Below are 19,034 nucleotides of genomic sequence, written 5' to 3' on the forward strand. Positions count from 1 at the left end.
TTGTGGAAGACACCTCATGCTAGAATTGGTGGCCGTCCTTTTCGCAACCTACTTTGTTTTTTAATATTGGTTTTATCACTTTAGCGTTTAAACAAAGAATAAAGATATTCTAACAATTAATTAGTGTTACTATTAATTTATTATCAATCAATTTTAACGTTTATGTTGATTCAACGGTTATTTTTATTTTTATCTTTGTATAGTTATGATTATCTATATTTAATACTTTATATTTATTTTTACTTTTATATGGTCATAATTTTTCATATTTAATATTTTCATATTAAATATGAAAAATCATAATCATACAAAAATGAAAATAAATATAATCGTTGCGTCAACATAATCGATCTAACAGTGAAATTAATTGGTAATAATATTGATAGTAACACTAATTGGTTGTTACAATATCCTATTCCTTAAACAAATATTAATTCATAAAGTCGCGATTTGCATAAAGTTATGTTGATATGGTAAATTTATAGTTAAATTTATTTTTTTGTATTAATTTTTATTTAAATTTAATAATAAAAGTACAATTCTTTTCACTCGTGAATATGGGTGAAAAGTGAAAACTCAAAAGCGGACCACATATTATTCGAAGATACTTGCATTAAAACAATTATCAAGCTAGGCTTGGGCTTCAAGGTCAAGCCTATTTAAAATATAGGCCATGGTCTTTGTAAACCTTTCAAAGTTAAATGCGAGCCCAAGACAATTTTATTTAGTAAAAGATGCCAAAATAATTTTAAAAAAAATACCATCTAGTTTTAATCATTAATTATTTTCGGTCAAAACCAATGTTATTAAATCTGGGCTGGTGATCCATCCGATCGGGGTACCGAGTCAGTGGGTAACTGGTTCAACAGCATGAACCGGATATGTATATAAATTTATATTTTATACGTAATTATATAATATATATTTTAAATGGTGCAAGAGAACCAAGAAACAAGTATAGCTTAGTGACAAATACTATAATTTATATCTTCACAACAAGAGTTTGATTTCCACTAGTTGCAATTTTGAAATAATTCTATTAAATGATATGTTATATATATATTAAATGGTGCATATTTACCAATAAACTAACACAGACTAGTGGTAAGCTGTTGTTAGGTATCCTCAAGAGACTTGAGTTCCAATCCTTGTGGCTGCAATATTGAAAATTATTTTTTCCAAAACCGGTTGATGGGCCGGTTCCCGGGTCAACCGGACCGGGCCGGTTTTATTAACATTGGTCAAAACATTTTATTTGCGAAATTTAAATAATGTAATCATCACTTTAAAAGGGAAATTATCTTGGGGTATATTTATTGATTTTTTTATATTTTTCTAGTCCATACTACTCTCTTTTTATCTCTCCTAATTTTCTGGAAGAAAAAATATAGACAAATATATACTAAAACATGGTGATTTTACTTAAAATAACACAACCCAAAAATTATAATATTCTAGAAGGAATTAATTGTTTTGTGTCCTAGCGTTTTTTTTCTCTTTTTTTTTAATCTTTAGCTTTATTTCTGGAACAATGACCAGACTGCCATGTTTTTGGCAATTTTTTACTGATCTGCCACGCGAACAATATTTTTTACCAGATTATCACGCGTTGAAGTTCGCTACGACTGTTAGCGAATTTGGTAGCCAATAATTTCGTGACACGTGTCACACTTTCGCATGAAAAGCTTACTATCACATGTCCAAGTTTGCTACAACTAGTAGCGAACTTGATAGCTAATGATTTCATGACACGTGACACACTTTTGCTGGAAAAACTAACTGGACTAAGTTCGCTACCAGAGGTAGCGAACTTAGTCTGCTATGTGGTACAATCTTGTTACCCGATCAGAATTAATGTACCGATCGCAATAAAAAAAAGAAAACGAAGAAAAATGACTATTTAATTAATATATCAATCACAATTAATGTACCAATCACAAATCACAATTTGTGTAACAATGGGATTAACTTTCGATCGTACCAATCACAATTAATGTATCAATTACCAATCACTTTGGAAGGCTATAACTTTTGATTCAGATATCCAAATCATATGTTTTTTTATTTATTTTATATAACTTTTCGAGATCTATGCAATGACACCTCATTTGACATATTTTTTCTCTAACAAACATCGTTCGAATTTGTAACAATGGTATCACAAACAATTAATGTACCAATTATCCATCACAATTAATATACCAATCACAATTAACGTAAAAATCAAAATTAATTGTGATTGGTGATTGATATATTAATTGTGATTGGTGATTGGTACATTAATTATGATTGGTACATTAATTAAATAGCTTTTTTTTGTTTTCTTTTTTCGACTGTGATTGGTACATTAATTCTGATCGGATAACGAGATTGTGCCACATAGTACACCAAGTTCGCTACCCCTGATAGCGAACTTAGTCCAGTCAGCTTTTACTGCAAAAGTGTGCCATGTGTCATGAAATCATTGGTTACCAAGTTCACTATCAGTCGTAGCGAACTTAGATACGTGACAGTCAACTTTTTCTGCGAAAGTGTCACATGTCAAGAAATCATTGACTACCAAATATGCTAATAGTCGTAGCGAACTTTAACGCATGACAGTCTAGTAAATTTTAGTGTTTACGTGGCAATTTGATATATAAATTCCAAAAATATGACATATTGGTTACTGTTCCTTTATTTCTTGTTACAATCAATATCAGTTTTCTTTAGGACCATTCCATGAACATTTGTCTCATTATTATATGTACTCTAAATTTTGAAGGTGATTTTTCGTTCATTGAATTATCATTTATTTTCTGACCTACTGGATTTTGAAATTATTTCATTCAGGTGTTTTGTGCCTTGTCAATTGATTTTATAGCTCCACCTGTATTTGTCTTGAGTTTTATATCGTAAAACTCCGAATCTTCCAGTGCCACTCAGCGTCATGTTATTTTTTGTTTTGACTAAATCATATGAGAAAAGTGTGTATTATTTCGAAGGAAGTAAAGTTATGTCATTTTAAGTGAGAGAAAAAGATAGATAAAGTAAGAGAGACTGAACAAAAAAAATAAAGATGTGGGTCATATCTCTTTGTAAGAGTGAAATAATATAAGTTGTGTCATTTAAAAGGACAAACACTTTTCCCAAATCATATTTGCAATAACTATTTAAGGGCGTGTTTGGTGTGATGTATAAGATCTGATAGTATAAGCTTATATTATATATTACGACATTTTTAATTGTTTGGTATAACCATCGTATAGTATAAGCTTATATAGCATGATCATTTTATACATCAAAATGATGTAGAACTTAATAAGGCCTACGAGAGTAGGATTAGACCTAATAAGAGATTGATGTATTAACCAATGCAATTCTCAAGAATTAATATATTATTTTAATATTAGTATATTAAAATAAAAAATAATTTTTCATATAATTTTTTAAAATCTTGGAGATTCTTATTTTTATAAAAATTAATATATTTTTTAGACACACTGATCAATATATTTCTATAAAAAATAATATCATCTGATATATTTGGAAGAATTATGTAAATTTATTATTAAAAGGTATTTTTGACAAAAATATTTATTTTTAATCTATCTAATATTATACAGTGTATTACCAAATATTGAATGATATTATCTTATACAATATATTATCTTATACAATATCATGCCAAACACTAAATAGTATTAAAATTTAATCAAATCTTATATAATCAAATCTTATACTTTTAGACCTTATTCTATACTAGATATCAAACATGCCTAAGAGATTTTTTGTCAGCATGGTTTGACTTGCTAAGCAGCAATACACGGAACAACCCTATGTACAACTTCTCCATAATTTTATAATTCCATAATTTGTTTTTTGAACAGTTTATTGCAACACGTATGTGGATTATTACGGCGGACCGAGGGGAGGGGCGTGGATCGGCTGTAGCCCCTCCCTAAACTTTGATATTATATATATATATATAATTATATTTTTATAATAATAATAGTTTGTACGTCTTAATAGTTAGCTCCTTCTTAGAAAATATTCGAAATAATTAATTCTTTTTATTAATCTTAATAATATTTATAACTTTAATATTTATTTTTGCCCCCTCGTAAAAAATTCTAGGTCCGCCCTAGTGAGCATCAAGGGCAGACCCAAGGGAGGGACGTGGGCCGACGGTCACCCCTTCCTAACTTTGATATTATATATATATATATATATATATATATATATATATATATATATAATTATATTTTTGTAATAATAATAGTTGACAAGTCTTAATAGTTAGTCCCTCACTAGAAAATATTCATAATAATTAGTTCTTTTATTAATCTTAATAATATTTATAATTTTAATATTTATTTTTGCCCCCTCTCGTAAAAAATCTGGGTCCGCCACAGTGAGCATCAAATGCTTCAATCTATGCATATGAATATGTCATGCACGAGCTCTTTTGGCTGGAGAAACTAATGGTGCAGGAAGGAAATGAATCATAAGAAAAAATGAAAATACTAATTTCTACGATAAGTTTCAGTAGGAAGTGTTACAATCTGAGTTGGCGACTTGGTAATAGATGATAGTTTTGTGTACAGTTATTTCAAAATCGCATTTCTTGGTTTGACCACACATGTATTCATATGCATTCTTGCTTTTATAGTCAAATTTGTATGATTTTCTTCGTGACAAATAGCAACGCTCGAGAAAATGGTGTTTTAATTTCTCTTCATAACTGTATATAGCAACAGCATAATAGTTCAGCTCAAAACCAAAACGAAGAAACAACTGGAAATGTTTTAATGTAACATTAACGAGGTTTAATCAACTCCACATAACCCAGAAGCAAGTTGAATCCGCCATAAACATAATCCCAATCATAAGCAACAAAAAGAACAACAATCTCTAAGCCGATTTACTAAATATGAATCTGAACTCCAAAGCAAAACTTGATCTTCACCTACTTTCAGTCAGAATCACAGGTCCTGCACACTTAAACCTGCAAAGGTGTTACATATATATGTGAGGAGTAGACAATGACAAAATACTCAAATCTCCAATAGATCTTCCTCATCAAAGAACATCGTCTAAAACTAAGAAAGAAAGATAAAAGATATAGTTGAGACATTCAATGTAATCCGTTTTATTTTCCTGGTCATAAGCTTATCCTTTGCTTTCCCATTTTGATAAATTACACCTAAAAACTTCGAAAGTTTCAATTTATGGCCAAAAGCAGAAATATACCATTTATGCAATTCACCTATCTAAAGTTTTACATTTTTTTACATCTTAACATGTAGCACCACAAGAGCTTTATAAGAAAAAAAGTCAAACAAATCAGCAGAAATAGTTATGAATAACTAACCAGGAGGAAGTGATTGCTTCAACTTATCAGCCTTATCAGAGTCAAACACACATAGTGTGTATAGGTACTTGGAGCAACGGACCTTGAACTTGACCACATCTTTGCTCCTCTTGATTTTCACAGAGCGTGCATCCTTCCTCCTTGCAGTGAGAAGGAAATCTTTAATCTCATGAATTTGCTTAGGCTGCATAAAACACCAGAGAACACAGGTGATCAGCAACTACCAAAACAACATAGAAAAACATAGTATATAGATACAAAGAGAAGGCATCATCTGAACAAACATGCAGAAACAGTGACAATAAAACACAGAAACCTAAAGCAAAACACACAGAAAATATAAAAATTAAGACATTCAAAAATTTGTCTAATCTTTACTGCTGAAAGAATTGCACAAGCAAAACGGTTTAACCTCTGGTGAGTAAATTCAAAAACTTTGTTTCACCTTCGTAATCACAGTTGTACCTATACAAAAGATTTCAATCTTCCGCCAAAAAAAATTTAATGATAATAATTTAATCATAAAAATTATCAAGGGGCTTGCCATGCCATCTCGTTACCCTAATAGCTTATAATTGGTGGAACATCGAAACAGATGAAAATCCAAAAGCCAAATAGAGATCTACGTTGTCTGGTTATTGAGAAATTGAAAGAGGAGAATGCCAAAGCCCTCTATTTTCACATCGCACAATGCGCATCAATTACAGAGAGAGAGATATATATATATATATATATATATATATATATATATATACTGCAAAAGGCTACAGCAATTGATGAAGATAATCGGAATAGAAAGAAATACCATTTTGGAGTTCGTTGCGATTCCCTCCTCAAAGGCTCGATCTCAGCCTCTCAACTTCACTCTCCCACTTTAGATTCAGAATCCTCCTTGTTAGGGTTCATAACCTAAACCCTAGATTAGAAATTTCTCTTACCCATTTCTACCCTGAAGTATTAACAAAATGACGATGATATCCTTCACTAAAATGGGCCTCTTCTGGTCACAATTCGGGGTCTGTTAATCTGGGCTAAGCTTAGAAATATATGGGCTCTTTTCACTCGTTGTTCCGCGTAACTTTCGAGGCTGTTGTTATTTGATATTGGACTTACATACACACGCGCGCACACACACTAAAAGGGGAAGCAAATAAAAATATTTAACCGAATAATCATACGCTGTAATTATTTAATTTTCATGTATTTGTTTATAGGAAAAAATTTTGTTCATGTTATAAGAGAATTATTTTCTCCTATTAGTCTATGTTACACCGACACCGACACAGGACACGGGATACGATACGACACAACACTCCGACACGTTAATTTTAAAAAAGGTTAGATTTTGACACGTTAGGATACGTTTTGATATTAAATAACATTTTTAATTTATGTACTGTATATTATATTTAATATTCAATAATTTAACAAAAAAGTGAAGCTAGACTTATAATACCAATCAATTTTGTAAAAAACATAAGATATTCTAAATATTTATATTAAACTCAATAAAATGGTAATCGTAATTCAATGAATCTAATAGTTGGTACTAAAAATGCAATGCAACGCAACATTTGAATTCTTTTTTAAGTCTCTAGAATGCGTGTAGGATTGTCGGAGTATCGGGGAGTGTCGGACACGACACGTCAGAATTTTTGAAATGTCGGTGCTTCATAACTACTAGTGACCTTTTGATTTTTGTACAATATATATATATTTTTTAATAGAAGTGGGCTCACACAAAATGTGTTTATTATAGCATGAGAAAATTCTCTCAAGTAATTGAAACCCTTTTTTATAACTCTAAAAGAAAGGAATAGAAGATAGAGCAAACCTCCAAAAAAAAAAAAAAAAAAAAGATAGAGCATGATTTTTTTTCTTCTTCAAACTTTTAAGATACAAAACTATATCAATCACTAGACAAAGAACACAAAAGATCAGCGTTATTAACATGGCCAAAATACTAACTTAATGGATCACTATATCAATAGTAGATTGCTGATTGAACCGATTAAAAGAACTATATAAATAAAGTTGATTCAGTGTTAAAAGTTGCATCCCCCCCCGGATCCAAGTTCTTTATAAGCATCCTCCATCCCTTTGACATTGTTCTTCCTTCTATTGATTGTTTTTTGGATTACATCCGAGTATCCCCACAGCCGATAGTCATGAGACTAATCCCTCGCCCCGGGTCAGCGCACAAAGCGGTAAAGAGCTGGCCACAGAATGCTTTCCATTCACAAGAGTTGGGGTTCGAACCCCCAACAACTTGTTTAAGGGACGAGATGCTGAACCATCACGCCCACCCACGTGGCTTCTATTGATTGTTTGAATTGTGTAAGTATGCTCCTTCGAAGCTACTTCAGGTTCTTCTTCTAGACCATTAATTTGACGCAATCATGGTAATAAGCAATGTTATAAGTGATCGGAAAATATGTAAATATGCATTCCTTGTCATGCATGTAATTTGTGAATGCTATGTTTTGCGTTCTTGTGCATGTATATATCTATGTGTACGAAAGAGAGAAACCAAGAATATAAGTGATTCCACGGGTGTGTTAAGCAAGTAAGTTTAAAAGAGTACTAATAGTACCAACAAGTCCAATCTAAATCCAAAAAGTTGCTTGCCACTATATAATGTTGGCCTATAAAAAATTAAAGAGCAAGGCAAGGCAAGAGCACTGTCATCAAAGGCAAATATGCTATTCAAATCATTGGACCAAATGGCACACTCTTACTATTCAGTCGGTAGCCCTCTTGCTAGCCACCAAGGTCTCTCATGGGCCCCCTTCTTTATTTTCATTCTACCTCCCAATTGTAAACAAGTAATTAATTTGGACAATTTAACTTAATTTGTTTTTTTTGGTGGAAAATATCATGCATCAAAAAATAATAATAACTGAAAATAAAAAGAATGGACATATATACTGTCAAAAATGTAGTTGTGTTCAAAATTCAGTAAGGGAAGAACTTTCCTTTCTTTTAATTTTATCTTATTTGAACCGAATTAATCAAGTAATTGATAAATCATAAGAGAAATAAAAAAAAAAATTGTATAGAGATCATTCATATAATCATATACTGATCATATAATTGCAGCTAGAAAAGCAATCCCATTAGGCTAGCTAAACAAAGTGAAATTATAAGGGACGGAAAACTATGGGTAAGTGGGCCACGGAAAAAATTCGAGACGGTGATAACTTTAGAAAGTTATAGCACTTGTACGTTTCCATGTTTGCCACTGAGTTCTCTCTTTCCACCAAGTTGCTTTCTTTCCTTTAAAGCGAAAGCCTTTGGTAGGGTGCTAGAGTCACTGTACGGTACATCCGGAACTCTTTCGAGCCTATCTCGAATATATTCATGTACCAACACACATTATATATATGTATATATATATATATATATATATATATATATATATGTATCAGGATCATTTTATACCAGTGTAACTTACATTCTCAATCTTGTCCACTGATTCCACTTATATCTAAGGGTTCAAATTTTTTTAGTAATGTGAGCCATTTGATACAAATGGATCAATGGTCAAGATTGAGTGTAAGACTTATAACTCTTACACTGGTGTAAGAATATCCTACCCCTATATATATATATATAGATATAGAGGAGGGATATTCTCACTACTAAATTTTTTTACTATTAACTTACTACCTATCTAATCACCATTAGATTAACATTTTCTCTCTCTTCAAAAACTTTTTAACATTCTCTCTCTTTGATCCAATGGTGATGTGATGGGTAGTAAGTTAGTAGTAAAATTTTTTGGTAGTTAGAATATCCTCACTCATATATATATATATATATATATATATGTATGACAGGTTATATTTACAAACTTTTTTGTTTACAAACTACATTAAGTATGACCGGTCATACTTTAATCATGCAGTGTACGACCGGTTGTACTTAGTATAATTTGCAAAAAAAAATTGTAAACGGATCCTATATATATATATATATATATATATATATATATATATATATATATACTCTAATTATCTTTATCGATATCTCCACAAATTTCGACTTTTTGAGTCAGGTTAGAGATAACAATTTTAAGTCTCTCCCAAAGGTAACATGTAGAGATCGAACCGAAATCCTTTCTTTTCCACTACTGAGCTCACATGCACCAACTGAACTATCACCATTTATTCATTACATATGTGTTCTTGTCTCTATGTCTTACCCCTTCTCCTTCATTTCATTTTAAAATCTTATAATAAGTAGCTAAGTATCCATATAATATGCCATGTATAATGGCTATCATATTCAGCAAGTGTTTATATTATTCTTGTTATTAGGTCACTGCATAAGCCTGAGTTGTGCTCTCGCGGGAACCATTAATTTCTATATATCATGATCAATAGAATCTACATCTCATGTTAATTGCGATTTTAGCTTATCTTCGTGTTTTGTTCTTTTTAGAACATAAACTAATTTACTATGACGAGATAGTGATTGAATATAATATTAATGTCGTGATGTAATTATACATAATCTTTCGATTATTTATTTCCTTTATTTGAAAAAAAATAAAGAGAATGATGCTTTCTGTAGAGAGCATTGTGTGTTTTCAAAGTGCAGTATAAAAAATAAACTCATTTTTTTTATTTATACTTTATTCTTTTTTGAACCGGATAGCAATCGACTTATATACTATACATGTTTGGATTTGTTTGTTTTTTAGTAAAAAAGTACTTTTATTTTAAGAATTTTTTTTAATTATGAGTTATTTTAAACACAAAATAAACAAATTTAAAATGCATACTTAATTGAAACGATAGTGTAACATTATTAAAATTATTGCCCATTTCTACCAATAAAATAAAATAAAATTTTATTGCCCACAACACATCTTGTTATAAAATTTAAATTTCTTTAGAAAAATAATTTTAAAAATAGAGAGAAAGTTGTTGCACCTTTCTTACCATTTTTTCAATTTTTTCAGATGTTACTAATATAATCAGAAGAACAAATTAAAAAAGTAGAGAGACAATTGTATTTTTCTAACCATTTCATCCATGTTAATATAATTGATCGGTCAAAAAATAATAGTGCAATTTCGTATGATAGGACACTTTCTAATAATAGGACCATTACCTATGGTAGAGGTAAAGAGATAAACACAATTTTTATGATAAAGGAACTTAATATAAGAAGTTTTCTTATTAATCATCACAAATTTTTCATCACTAACATTTATTTCTTCTTCTTTTTTCCTCCTCTAATCCCTCCAATGGTACCTATCTTAAACTTTGTAAAGTTTATGCATAAAATACTTTGCGCAAAAAACACATTATTGAGATATGATCACTTTAAAATCTGACAAGGCACCAATGCACTGAAATAAAAGAAAGTAATAAAAGTGCAAAAAGGAGAAGCCATGGAATTCATAAAAAGAGCACAAGTGCAAACACCTTCAAACAAGAACAACGAACTTATAATTATAATAAAAGTGCAAAGAGCCCCATATAACAACACAAATTCCCAAGCAAAAAGCTGGCTATTTAGTGAAATTGGACAGTAGAAAGATTACAAAGTATGCAAGAATCAGGAGAGAAAGTTAAAAGGAAAATCCAGATCGGTTTCCATATACATCCATTGCTAATTTCTATCCACAAAGCAAGCCATATCCTTCATTTCTAGCTAGCTAGTGTACTACTCATAAGTCCCTTGGGTATAAGGCTTATATAGCTAGCTAGCTAGCTACCATATATGATCATATATATATATATATATATATATATATATATATATATATATATATATATATATATATGTATATCAATGGCACTTTAACAGAAACAAACAGTAGATATACATATATTATTCAATTCAAATAGGAATAGCTAGGGTTTCCATGCTGATGCCCAAACTACTGGTTCCTCCTTCCATGTCAAGTAAATTCCTGAGAGATGATCATCTCCTTGAGGCACCACAAGTGACCACCCTCCTCGGTACCTCTTGAGCAATGCTTTGACATCATCAACAACATCATCACTGAATCCAATTGAGGTGAATGCATTCTTAAGCCTTTCAAACCATTGGATTCCTCTCTCCCTTCTCTCACAATAATAATCACCTTCACCATCTTCAAATTCATCACTACTACAAGCCAAAACCCTAACTATGCTCCTTGAACACTCCCTTTCTAACATCAATCTCTCATTACTTGTTGGGGGAAAGCTTTCCTCTAGCGTCTCAAAGTAGAGTGTGTAAAACTTAAGACACTCATCAAAACTCTTCACAAAGTCATCTCTTGAGCTGCAAAAATCAGCTTCTTCCTCAACAACTGTCACCACTCTTGGACTAAGAGATTTGAACATGCTAATCACAGCTTCTCTGTCTTCAACTTCAACTCTTCTCAATGCCCCAATACAATTCACAGCAATAGCCTCATCTTCTTGAACTCCTAACCCTTCTTTTGTGAGCTCTCCTAGATGATTCAACCCACTAATCACATTAAATTCAAAGGGAACACCCATTAGCCTTGCAAACTTCTCCATTCTTTGTCCAACTTCATTCATGACGGATCCTACTATGTTGGCAGTTACAACAACAACCGTGAGCTTCAAGTGAGGAGTTTCATCATTTCTTGTGGCCAAGGCTTCCAAAAGAGTAGGCCACTGAGTGCAAAGGGTGTTGCTAATATCAATTATGTGAAGTTTAGTCTCTCCTTCTAAGGCTTCTAATATGGCACCATTTGAAGCCACATGTCCAAAAGTTGTCCAAGGACTTACCTCTTGAAACTTGAGTATTAACTTTCTTGCTGAATCGAAGTTGTTGTTTTTCTCAGCAACTGAGGAGAGAGTCTTATAGCATCTTAGGCCAGATTCTGTGGCCTTGCAAAATAGAGCTTGCAAGAAGTAATAAGCTAATTTCTGATCACTGTCACCATAGGGAGAAGAGAGCTCGTTTAACATCCATAGAAGATGTTGGATTTTGCTTGAGTCTCTCTCTGATATTGCTTTAGCACACTCCCTCAGAAGTTTTGAGGCCCATTTTCCATCCTCACATGGCTCGCTGGAATCAGAAGAACGGCTTGTTGACGTGTGACTACTGTGTTGGGGATGGTTGCCTCGGTGCATGTCTATGGCTGCTGCTTCAATATGACCAATATTGAAGTGTTTTTTCTTTGAAATGTAAGGACTAATGTCCATATTTTCTTATGGTGTGGATTGTGAACAATCAATGGACTTGGTCCCCTTTGACTCTGGGACACTCTTTGAACTCAAAAGGAACCTGTGATAAGAGAAATTCATATCTCTTTTGCTCTCAGAAATGGCCAACACAAAACCATGATTTGGAAATTTTATATGGGGTCATTGTCTTAACTTGTCATCTCTAGTATTTTTAATTACTTTGCTTGTGTATTACAGCATATGTATATATATATATATATGTATATTGGAGTACAGAGACTTTGTGTGGTTGTGTTAGAGATTTTATATATCTATTGTTTATTTACCTTCTCTTATAGCCTGCACAAAATGGTTGACACATTCCAATAAAAGGTGTGATCGAGCTGTTCTTATTTTTTAAGGGTAATTACAGTTATATTTTCTTAGGTTTTCCATAATTACATTTGATATTTTATTTTTATTTGGAAAATGCATTTATTTTCTTTACTTCGAATATTAGTATATACACACTTTGAAAATTCTATTATTTAAAGAATTATGCTTATTTTTCTTTTTCAGTGTACGGCTTTTGTATTATTTATTTCTATAAATATCAAAGTAAGAAAATAAATATATTTTTTTCAAATAAACAATATTTGATATAATTATATACTGAACCCCAAGACAGATCAGTACAGAACTTATGACTCATACGAAAATTTTATATATAATTTTGAAGTGATATAAACGAACGACTTTAACTCAAATAGACTTACATATATAGTTGTTTGTGCATAATAGAGTTCGGTGGATAATATTAAAATAATGTTAATAAAAAAGAAAGAGTTATGTTAAAGAAATATAAAATTATTAATGTAGCATTACGCAGCTTAAGCTTTTGGTTGAAATGGTTCTTTCCATAGAATTAGAACCTTAATAATTAAGTGGTCACAAGTTCGATTCTTATTATTTCCTATTTAATTAATAATTAAGTATTATAGAGTTTTTTTATCCTTCAAATTCATTGAACTCTTGTCTAAGGGAATATATTAAAGAAATATAAAATCATTAATATAGTTTGAATTGGTTGTTTATAAACTTAAGAAATCAATTCAGTAAATATCTATGAACTGACACCGACAAAGCTTATTGCGGCTCCATATTTCCAATGAATTATTATTCCCTTATGAGTTTTTATGCAAAAGCCAGGCATATGTGTCTAGTTTAATCGCATAAGTTGCTTTGGAAAGGATAGAACATAAATTCCCACACATAAAATATGTGGGTGAGGAATCCTCAGTCACTGAATGGCAATCAGATCATTCTAAAAGAAAGATAACAAACAAAATATTTTTTTAGGGAATGAAAACAAAGAGATGATGGTAAAGGATATAGATAAATACTGTATTATAATGTGACTTGAGTTGTTAGATTATTAAAACTTTGTTGACTTTGCTATTAATCTTAATTTATAGATATATATACTCCATGCTGGTACTAATTAATTGTATCTTCTCTCATTGTCTCACTTTTATTTTAGGAATCACTATGTTTATTTTTTTACCTTAAGCATTAATATATGTTCTTATATATATTGGTAGTTGCTTACTTATTAATTACATGATGCTATAAGATGATGATGATGATAATGACAGAGATGCCTGACGATGACCCCTCCTCCCCCTCTCGCTTGGATTGGCATCTTGAGGGTATATATCACCTTGTAAAGTTCAGATATCAAAATAAATTGATTGCATGCATCCAAAATTAGTCTAGAAATTAAATGCTTACAATTCAGGTATGATGTTATCCTTTTATCTTATTGTACTTTAAAACACCAAATAAGTTATCACTGCCTAATCTGCAAAAACTATGATCCTATTACTAAATGTCAAATGGCAAAAGACAAAGCGAGGAGCTTGCAAGAGACATGTCTTGTTTATGTAAGTAGACATACAGCCAATTAAACTGTTAGGCTTTAATGTATTCATTCTAGATAAAAGAATGATTTTTCATCATCAATTAAAAAATAAATAAAAATACTTCAATTCTTGAAGATGTTTGATATTATGCACTTTAGCATCCATGCGTGTTTACATTAAGATGAATTTATCAAAGTAATAGCTTAAAATTATATGGTACCTGATCTGGATAAAATATAGTAGATTCATTGAAGCCCCAAAAACTTACGGCGAAGCCCAATCTCATGAAGACCCAGAACAAAGCGCGATGACCACTATCGCGCATAGCGTGATGTGGTGCACCCATCGCGCACGAAACCACCCAAATATAAGTAAGGAAGTAACCTCAAGAACTAATACGAACCCACTGCGTCTTTGTACAAATACGTAGAGGACAGCACCAGCTTGCCGCTAGTCTAGCAGGGTAGCTTGGCAGTAAGAGATAAGGCTATTAACGCTCTAGCCAAACCTGCAGCTCGAAAATGGCCAATTAGAGGCCATACCTCCTTCTCAAGGCGGCATCACAACTACTATATAAGCAAGGGGTACCAGCCCAGATCATCTAATTCATAAAGAATATACTTACACCTGCAACTGATACTGATTTAAGCATCGGAGTGTCATCGCAGGTACCCCCTATCAAGGCTCAAGGATCACGCTAACGAAGGATCAAAGTCCAGATTTTATTATCAGCAACCTCAAGCCCAAGAAGAAGAAGTATCTTCACCACATCAACCGTGTGTGATTAGGCCTGATATACATTGGCTAGTCCATATTGTATTTGATCTGATCATTGGTGCCGTCTGTGGGATCTATCATTTAGAACCCATCCTTTCTCAATTTAAAAACATGATTGATACCGGAAGCAAATCCCAGAATGGCTCCAAAGGAAAGCAGAAGGAGACCCCTGCCTCCCGCGAAAAATCAGCCTCGTCGGTGGCACCACTTTCTGTGCATCAAGATAACCCTCCAACGACCCAACACTTGCTAAACCTTATCACGCAGCAGAATAAAAAGATTGCCCAACAGAATCGAGATTTAGCTCGATTGAAAAAAGCACAAAAGGCTAAAGAAAAAACAGGGAAAAGGAAAAGAAAAAGAAAAAGAGCTCGAGAAAGAAAAAGATCTTGAAATTTCCGGTGAAAGCGAGCCGATGCAGGAACATTCAACAGGAGATCCTGAACCATCAGGTCACAAAAATAAAAAAGGTGAAGAAATGAAAGACACTAACGAGAACGAAAACTCTCATGGGAATTCTAGAACAGTTTCTCGAATTTTTCATCCATTTACCCCATGTATCATGAACCTCCCTATTCTTAGAGACGTAAAAATTACAACTGAGAAGTACACCGGGAAGGGAGACCCGCAAGAGCATCTGGAGCAATTCCAGACCAACATGATGGCACAAGATGTAGCCGACTCAATAGCATGTCGGTTAATCCCAACAACCCTGAAAAAGGTAGCACTTAGGTGGTACTCCGCGTTACCACCCAATTCAGTCCAAAGTTGGAAAGATTTAACTAGCCAATTCCTTATCCGGTTTGCAACAAGTAAAGCGCAATACAAATCCACACATGCATTGAAAACTGTATGACAAGGACCACACGAAACATTGCGCGATTACCTCAACAGATTCTTTGATGAAGCGCGGGACCTAGATCCACAAGTCTCCTTACATCTCATCATTGAAGGATTATTGGAAGGTCCTTTCTCTATGTCGTTGGCCAAACAACGTTCGCGGACCATATAAGAACTACGAGCGCAATCAGAAAAATTCATTAATCTAGAGGATTATAAACGGTCGCAGGATATTTCCAACATTAAAATGGAGGTAGATAACTTTGAGAGGGATGTTCAAAAGAATTTTCAAAGAAAATTCTGCGACAAGAGAAATTGGGAGAGGTTCAATAATTATACTCCCTTGAACACATCCCGAAGACGAATTTTGAAGGAAGTCTTTCAAACGGGTTACGTACGCGTTAACAAACCTCCACCATTGAAAAAAGGAGACCTGCGCGATGAAACCAAATTCTGCGAATTTCATAGTGATACAGGACATACCACTGATGAGTGTTTTGATTTGAAAAATACAATCGAAACACTTATCAGAGCTGGGAAGCTCCAGGGATTTATTTCTAGTTGCAGGGAATATAAAGCACAAAGAAGGCGTGATAGAAGCTCAGATCACGATCAAAATCCTAACCGGTTAAGGGCATATCCCAGGAGAGATTATAATATCGCCCAAAATAATGATCGTAGGAACGCGCGTGACGATCCTACGGATAGACGCCAAGGAACTCCACCACGGAATAGACAGCACGGCGCACAACAGCTGCAGCGCCAATTGCCCAATAACGCGGCAGGAGTATTAGCTATCATTGTTGGCGGAATTGCGAGAGGTGGCGCGACTAGTTCACAACGCAAAAAGCACTTGAAGTCCGTAATGACAGTTCGTGATCATGCAGAACCTTCCACATCCAATTTCAAATGGCAGTCCATAAGCTTTGATGACGATGACTATGGCGACATCATTCCTAATCATGACGACCCACTAGTGATCTCTGCTTGCATGGCCAATCTCCAGGTAAAACATATTATGATTGATAACGGCAGTTCTGCCGACATTATTTTCTGGGATGCTTTTCGCGCGATGAATATCCCAGAAGAATATCTAATTTCTGGATGTTCGGATTTAATTGGTTTTTCTGGAGAGTGCGTGCAATCCAAAGGTACCATTGAAATGTGGGTAACTTTTGGTGTCATGCCATTGGCACGTACTATCAAAGTACATTTTTACGTTATTGAATATGCATCAGCATATAATGTTATCTTAGAAATACCAACCATTGCCTCTTTAAAGGCAATCATTTCCATGCCTCATCTCTTGATGAAATTTCGCGATTCTTCTGGCGCTATCGTTGCCCTTGGAAGCGATCAAAAGGCAACGCACAGTTGTTATAACACTAGTTTGCGCACCAAGTCTGTCGTCCCGCGCGATGGCAAAGGAAAAACATCCATCAATATGAAAGATTTGGACATGCGCGAATATCTACGCGATACAAGACCTCAACCAGATGGGGAATTAGAAGACCTCCAACTGGGTCCGTTACCTGAAAATGTTACCAAAATTTGACGACATCTCCCGGAGATGGAAAAGAAAGAATTGGTAGCAGTATTACTAAAAAATAAAGACCTTTTTTGCTTGGACAACAGCTGATATGCCAGGAATAGACCCTGGTGTAATATGCCACCATCTAACCCTTGATCCAAAAGCCAAACCTGTAACACCCCGTTTATACCCGGTTTGTTAACATATCATCGTATTAAGCTGCGCTTAATTAAAAATGCGGAATATCTTTTTCTTTTCAATTATGACGTCATTATACTTAGCCGAGTTGATTACTTAATCATTTTCATAAAATATCGCCTGTATGTAAATTGCAAATAAACATCTAACTGAAATATCTCATAATATAGATAAAGTGAGTAACTAAAATCACGGATCTACAACACGTAGTCCGGACAATATCCTGATACATTATTACAACTCTTAATAAAGCAAGACATAATCAAGTCTGTGTGGCATGGACAATCCCCATGCTCACCAAATCAACAACATAACCAACAAAGTCTCAACATAATAATCCATAAACTGAAGCTAAGAGCATAAGACAGTAAACAGGATCCAACATCCAACATAATCATCATAACAACAAATAATCAGCTAAGCTCCGGCCTCTTGCCGCTGGAGGTCTCAACCCCCGCATTACCTGAACCTGAAATGGTGCCCCAACGTGGGGTGAGATCTCTAAACAGAAATCTCAGTAAGACAAGGGGTCCTCAAGGATCTTCCACCCTAAGCTCACTTACATGTGCAATATAAGTTCTAAAAGCAGAAATTCAATATAAGTTCTCAAAACTATGCAGTGCAACAGATATTCATCCCATGTGTGTTTAAACTATTCTACTGGCCAGAGAAATATAGGAATACGTCTATTACCTACAGATAGTACAAGGAACACCGCTTACACCTCACCCACAGCCTCAATATTAGATGTACTACATACTCAGGCTTACCGTATAGGTGGAACACCACATGCATATCATAAAGGAACTAGCATAAAACAGCTCAATAGCATTTTCAAAACATCAAAAGCATCGTAACACAGCATGCATATAACCATACCCCCATGGGACATGGTGGAACCACAACATGGCTAAACCGAGAACACAAAAGCTTACGTTGCAAGCTAGCTATCACAGCCAAGAGTCCACACAATCTCAAAGTCCAAACACAGCAGTATCACAATCTGTTATGGACCAATAATATATCAAAATCATACTCTACAAGCATTTGACAAAAGACAACGCCTTTTCTTTCACGTTTTACGTCTTAAGGCTTCATACAGAGCCATAAGTCCTTAATCACTTGATTCCGACTTAGTTCAATTAAAACAAAAGTTCAACTTCAACAATTTAGGGTCCACAAACCCCCAATAGCCCACTGCATGAACAATGCAGCTACTGTTCTTCGAAATCCCAGAATTTCTGGATATTCGTCGGGGGCATATCCGAATATCA

The 19,034-nt window shown here is 33.6% G+C and overlaps 2 protein-coding genes across 2 annotated transcripts; both read right to left on the reverse strand.

The window, feature by feature from the left end:
- Nucleotides 1–4,706: 4,706 nt before the first annotated feature.
- LOC133308543 (large ribosomal subunit protein eL38z/eL38y) lies at nucleotides 4,707–6,285 on the reverse strand. The gene is made up of 3 exons (XM_061509173.1): nucleotides 6,159–6,285; nucleotides 5,354–5,537; nucleotides 4,707–4,987 (listed from the first exon to the last, which is right to left on the reverse strand). Exons 1-3 carry the CDS (start codon nucleotides 6,159–6,161, stop codon nucleotides 4,965–4,967), a joined length of 210 nt encoding a protein of 69 aa, XP_061365157.1. The 5' UTR covers nucleotides 6,162–6,285; the 3' UTR covers nucleotides 4,707–4,964.
- A 4,935-nt stretch (nucleotides 6,286–11,220) lies between these two features.
- On the reverse strand, nucleotides 11,221–12,531 carry LOC133308549 (protein SHORT-ROOT-like). Its single transcript, XM_061509184.1, has one exon. It carries the CDS (start codon nucleotides 12,529–12,531, stop codon nucleotides 11,221–11,223), a length of 1,311 nt encoding a protein of 436 aa, XP_061365168.1.
- Between the last annotated feature and the right edge of the window lie 6,503 nt (nucleotides 12,532–19,034).

Source organism: Gastrolobium bilobum, unplaced genomic scaffold (genome assembly GCF_033153095.1).
Source record: "Gastrolobium bilobum isolate Gb01-03AN ecotype WA unplaced genomic scaffold, APGP_CSIRO_Gbil_v1 utg2193, whole genome shotgun sequence".
NCBI classification, from domain to species: domain Eukaryota; kingdom Viridiplantae; phylum Streptophyta; class Magnoliopsida; order Fabales; family Fabaceae; genus Gastrolobium; species Gastrolobium bilobum.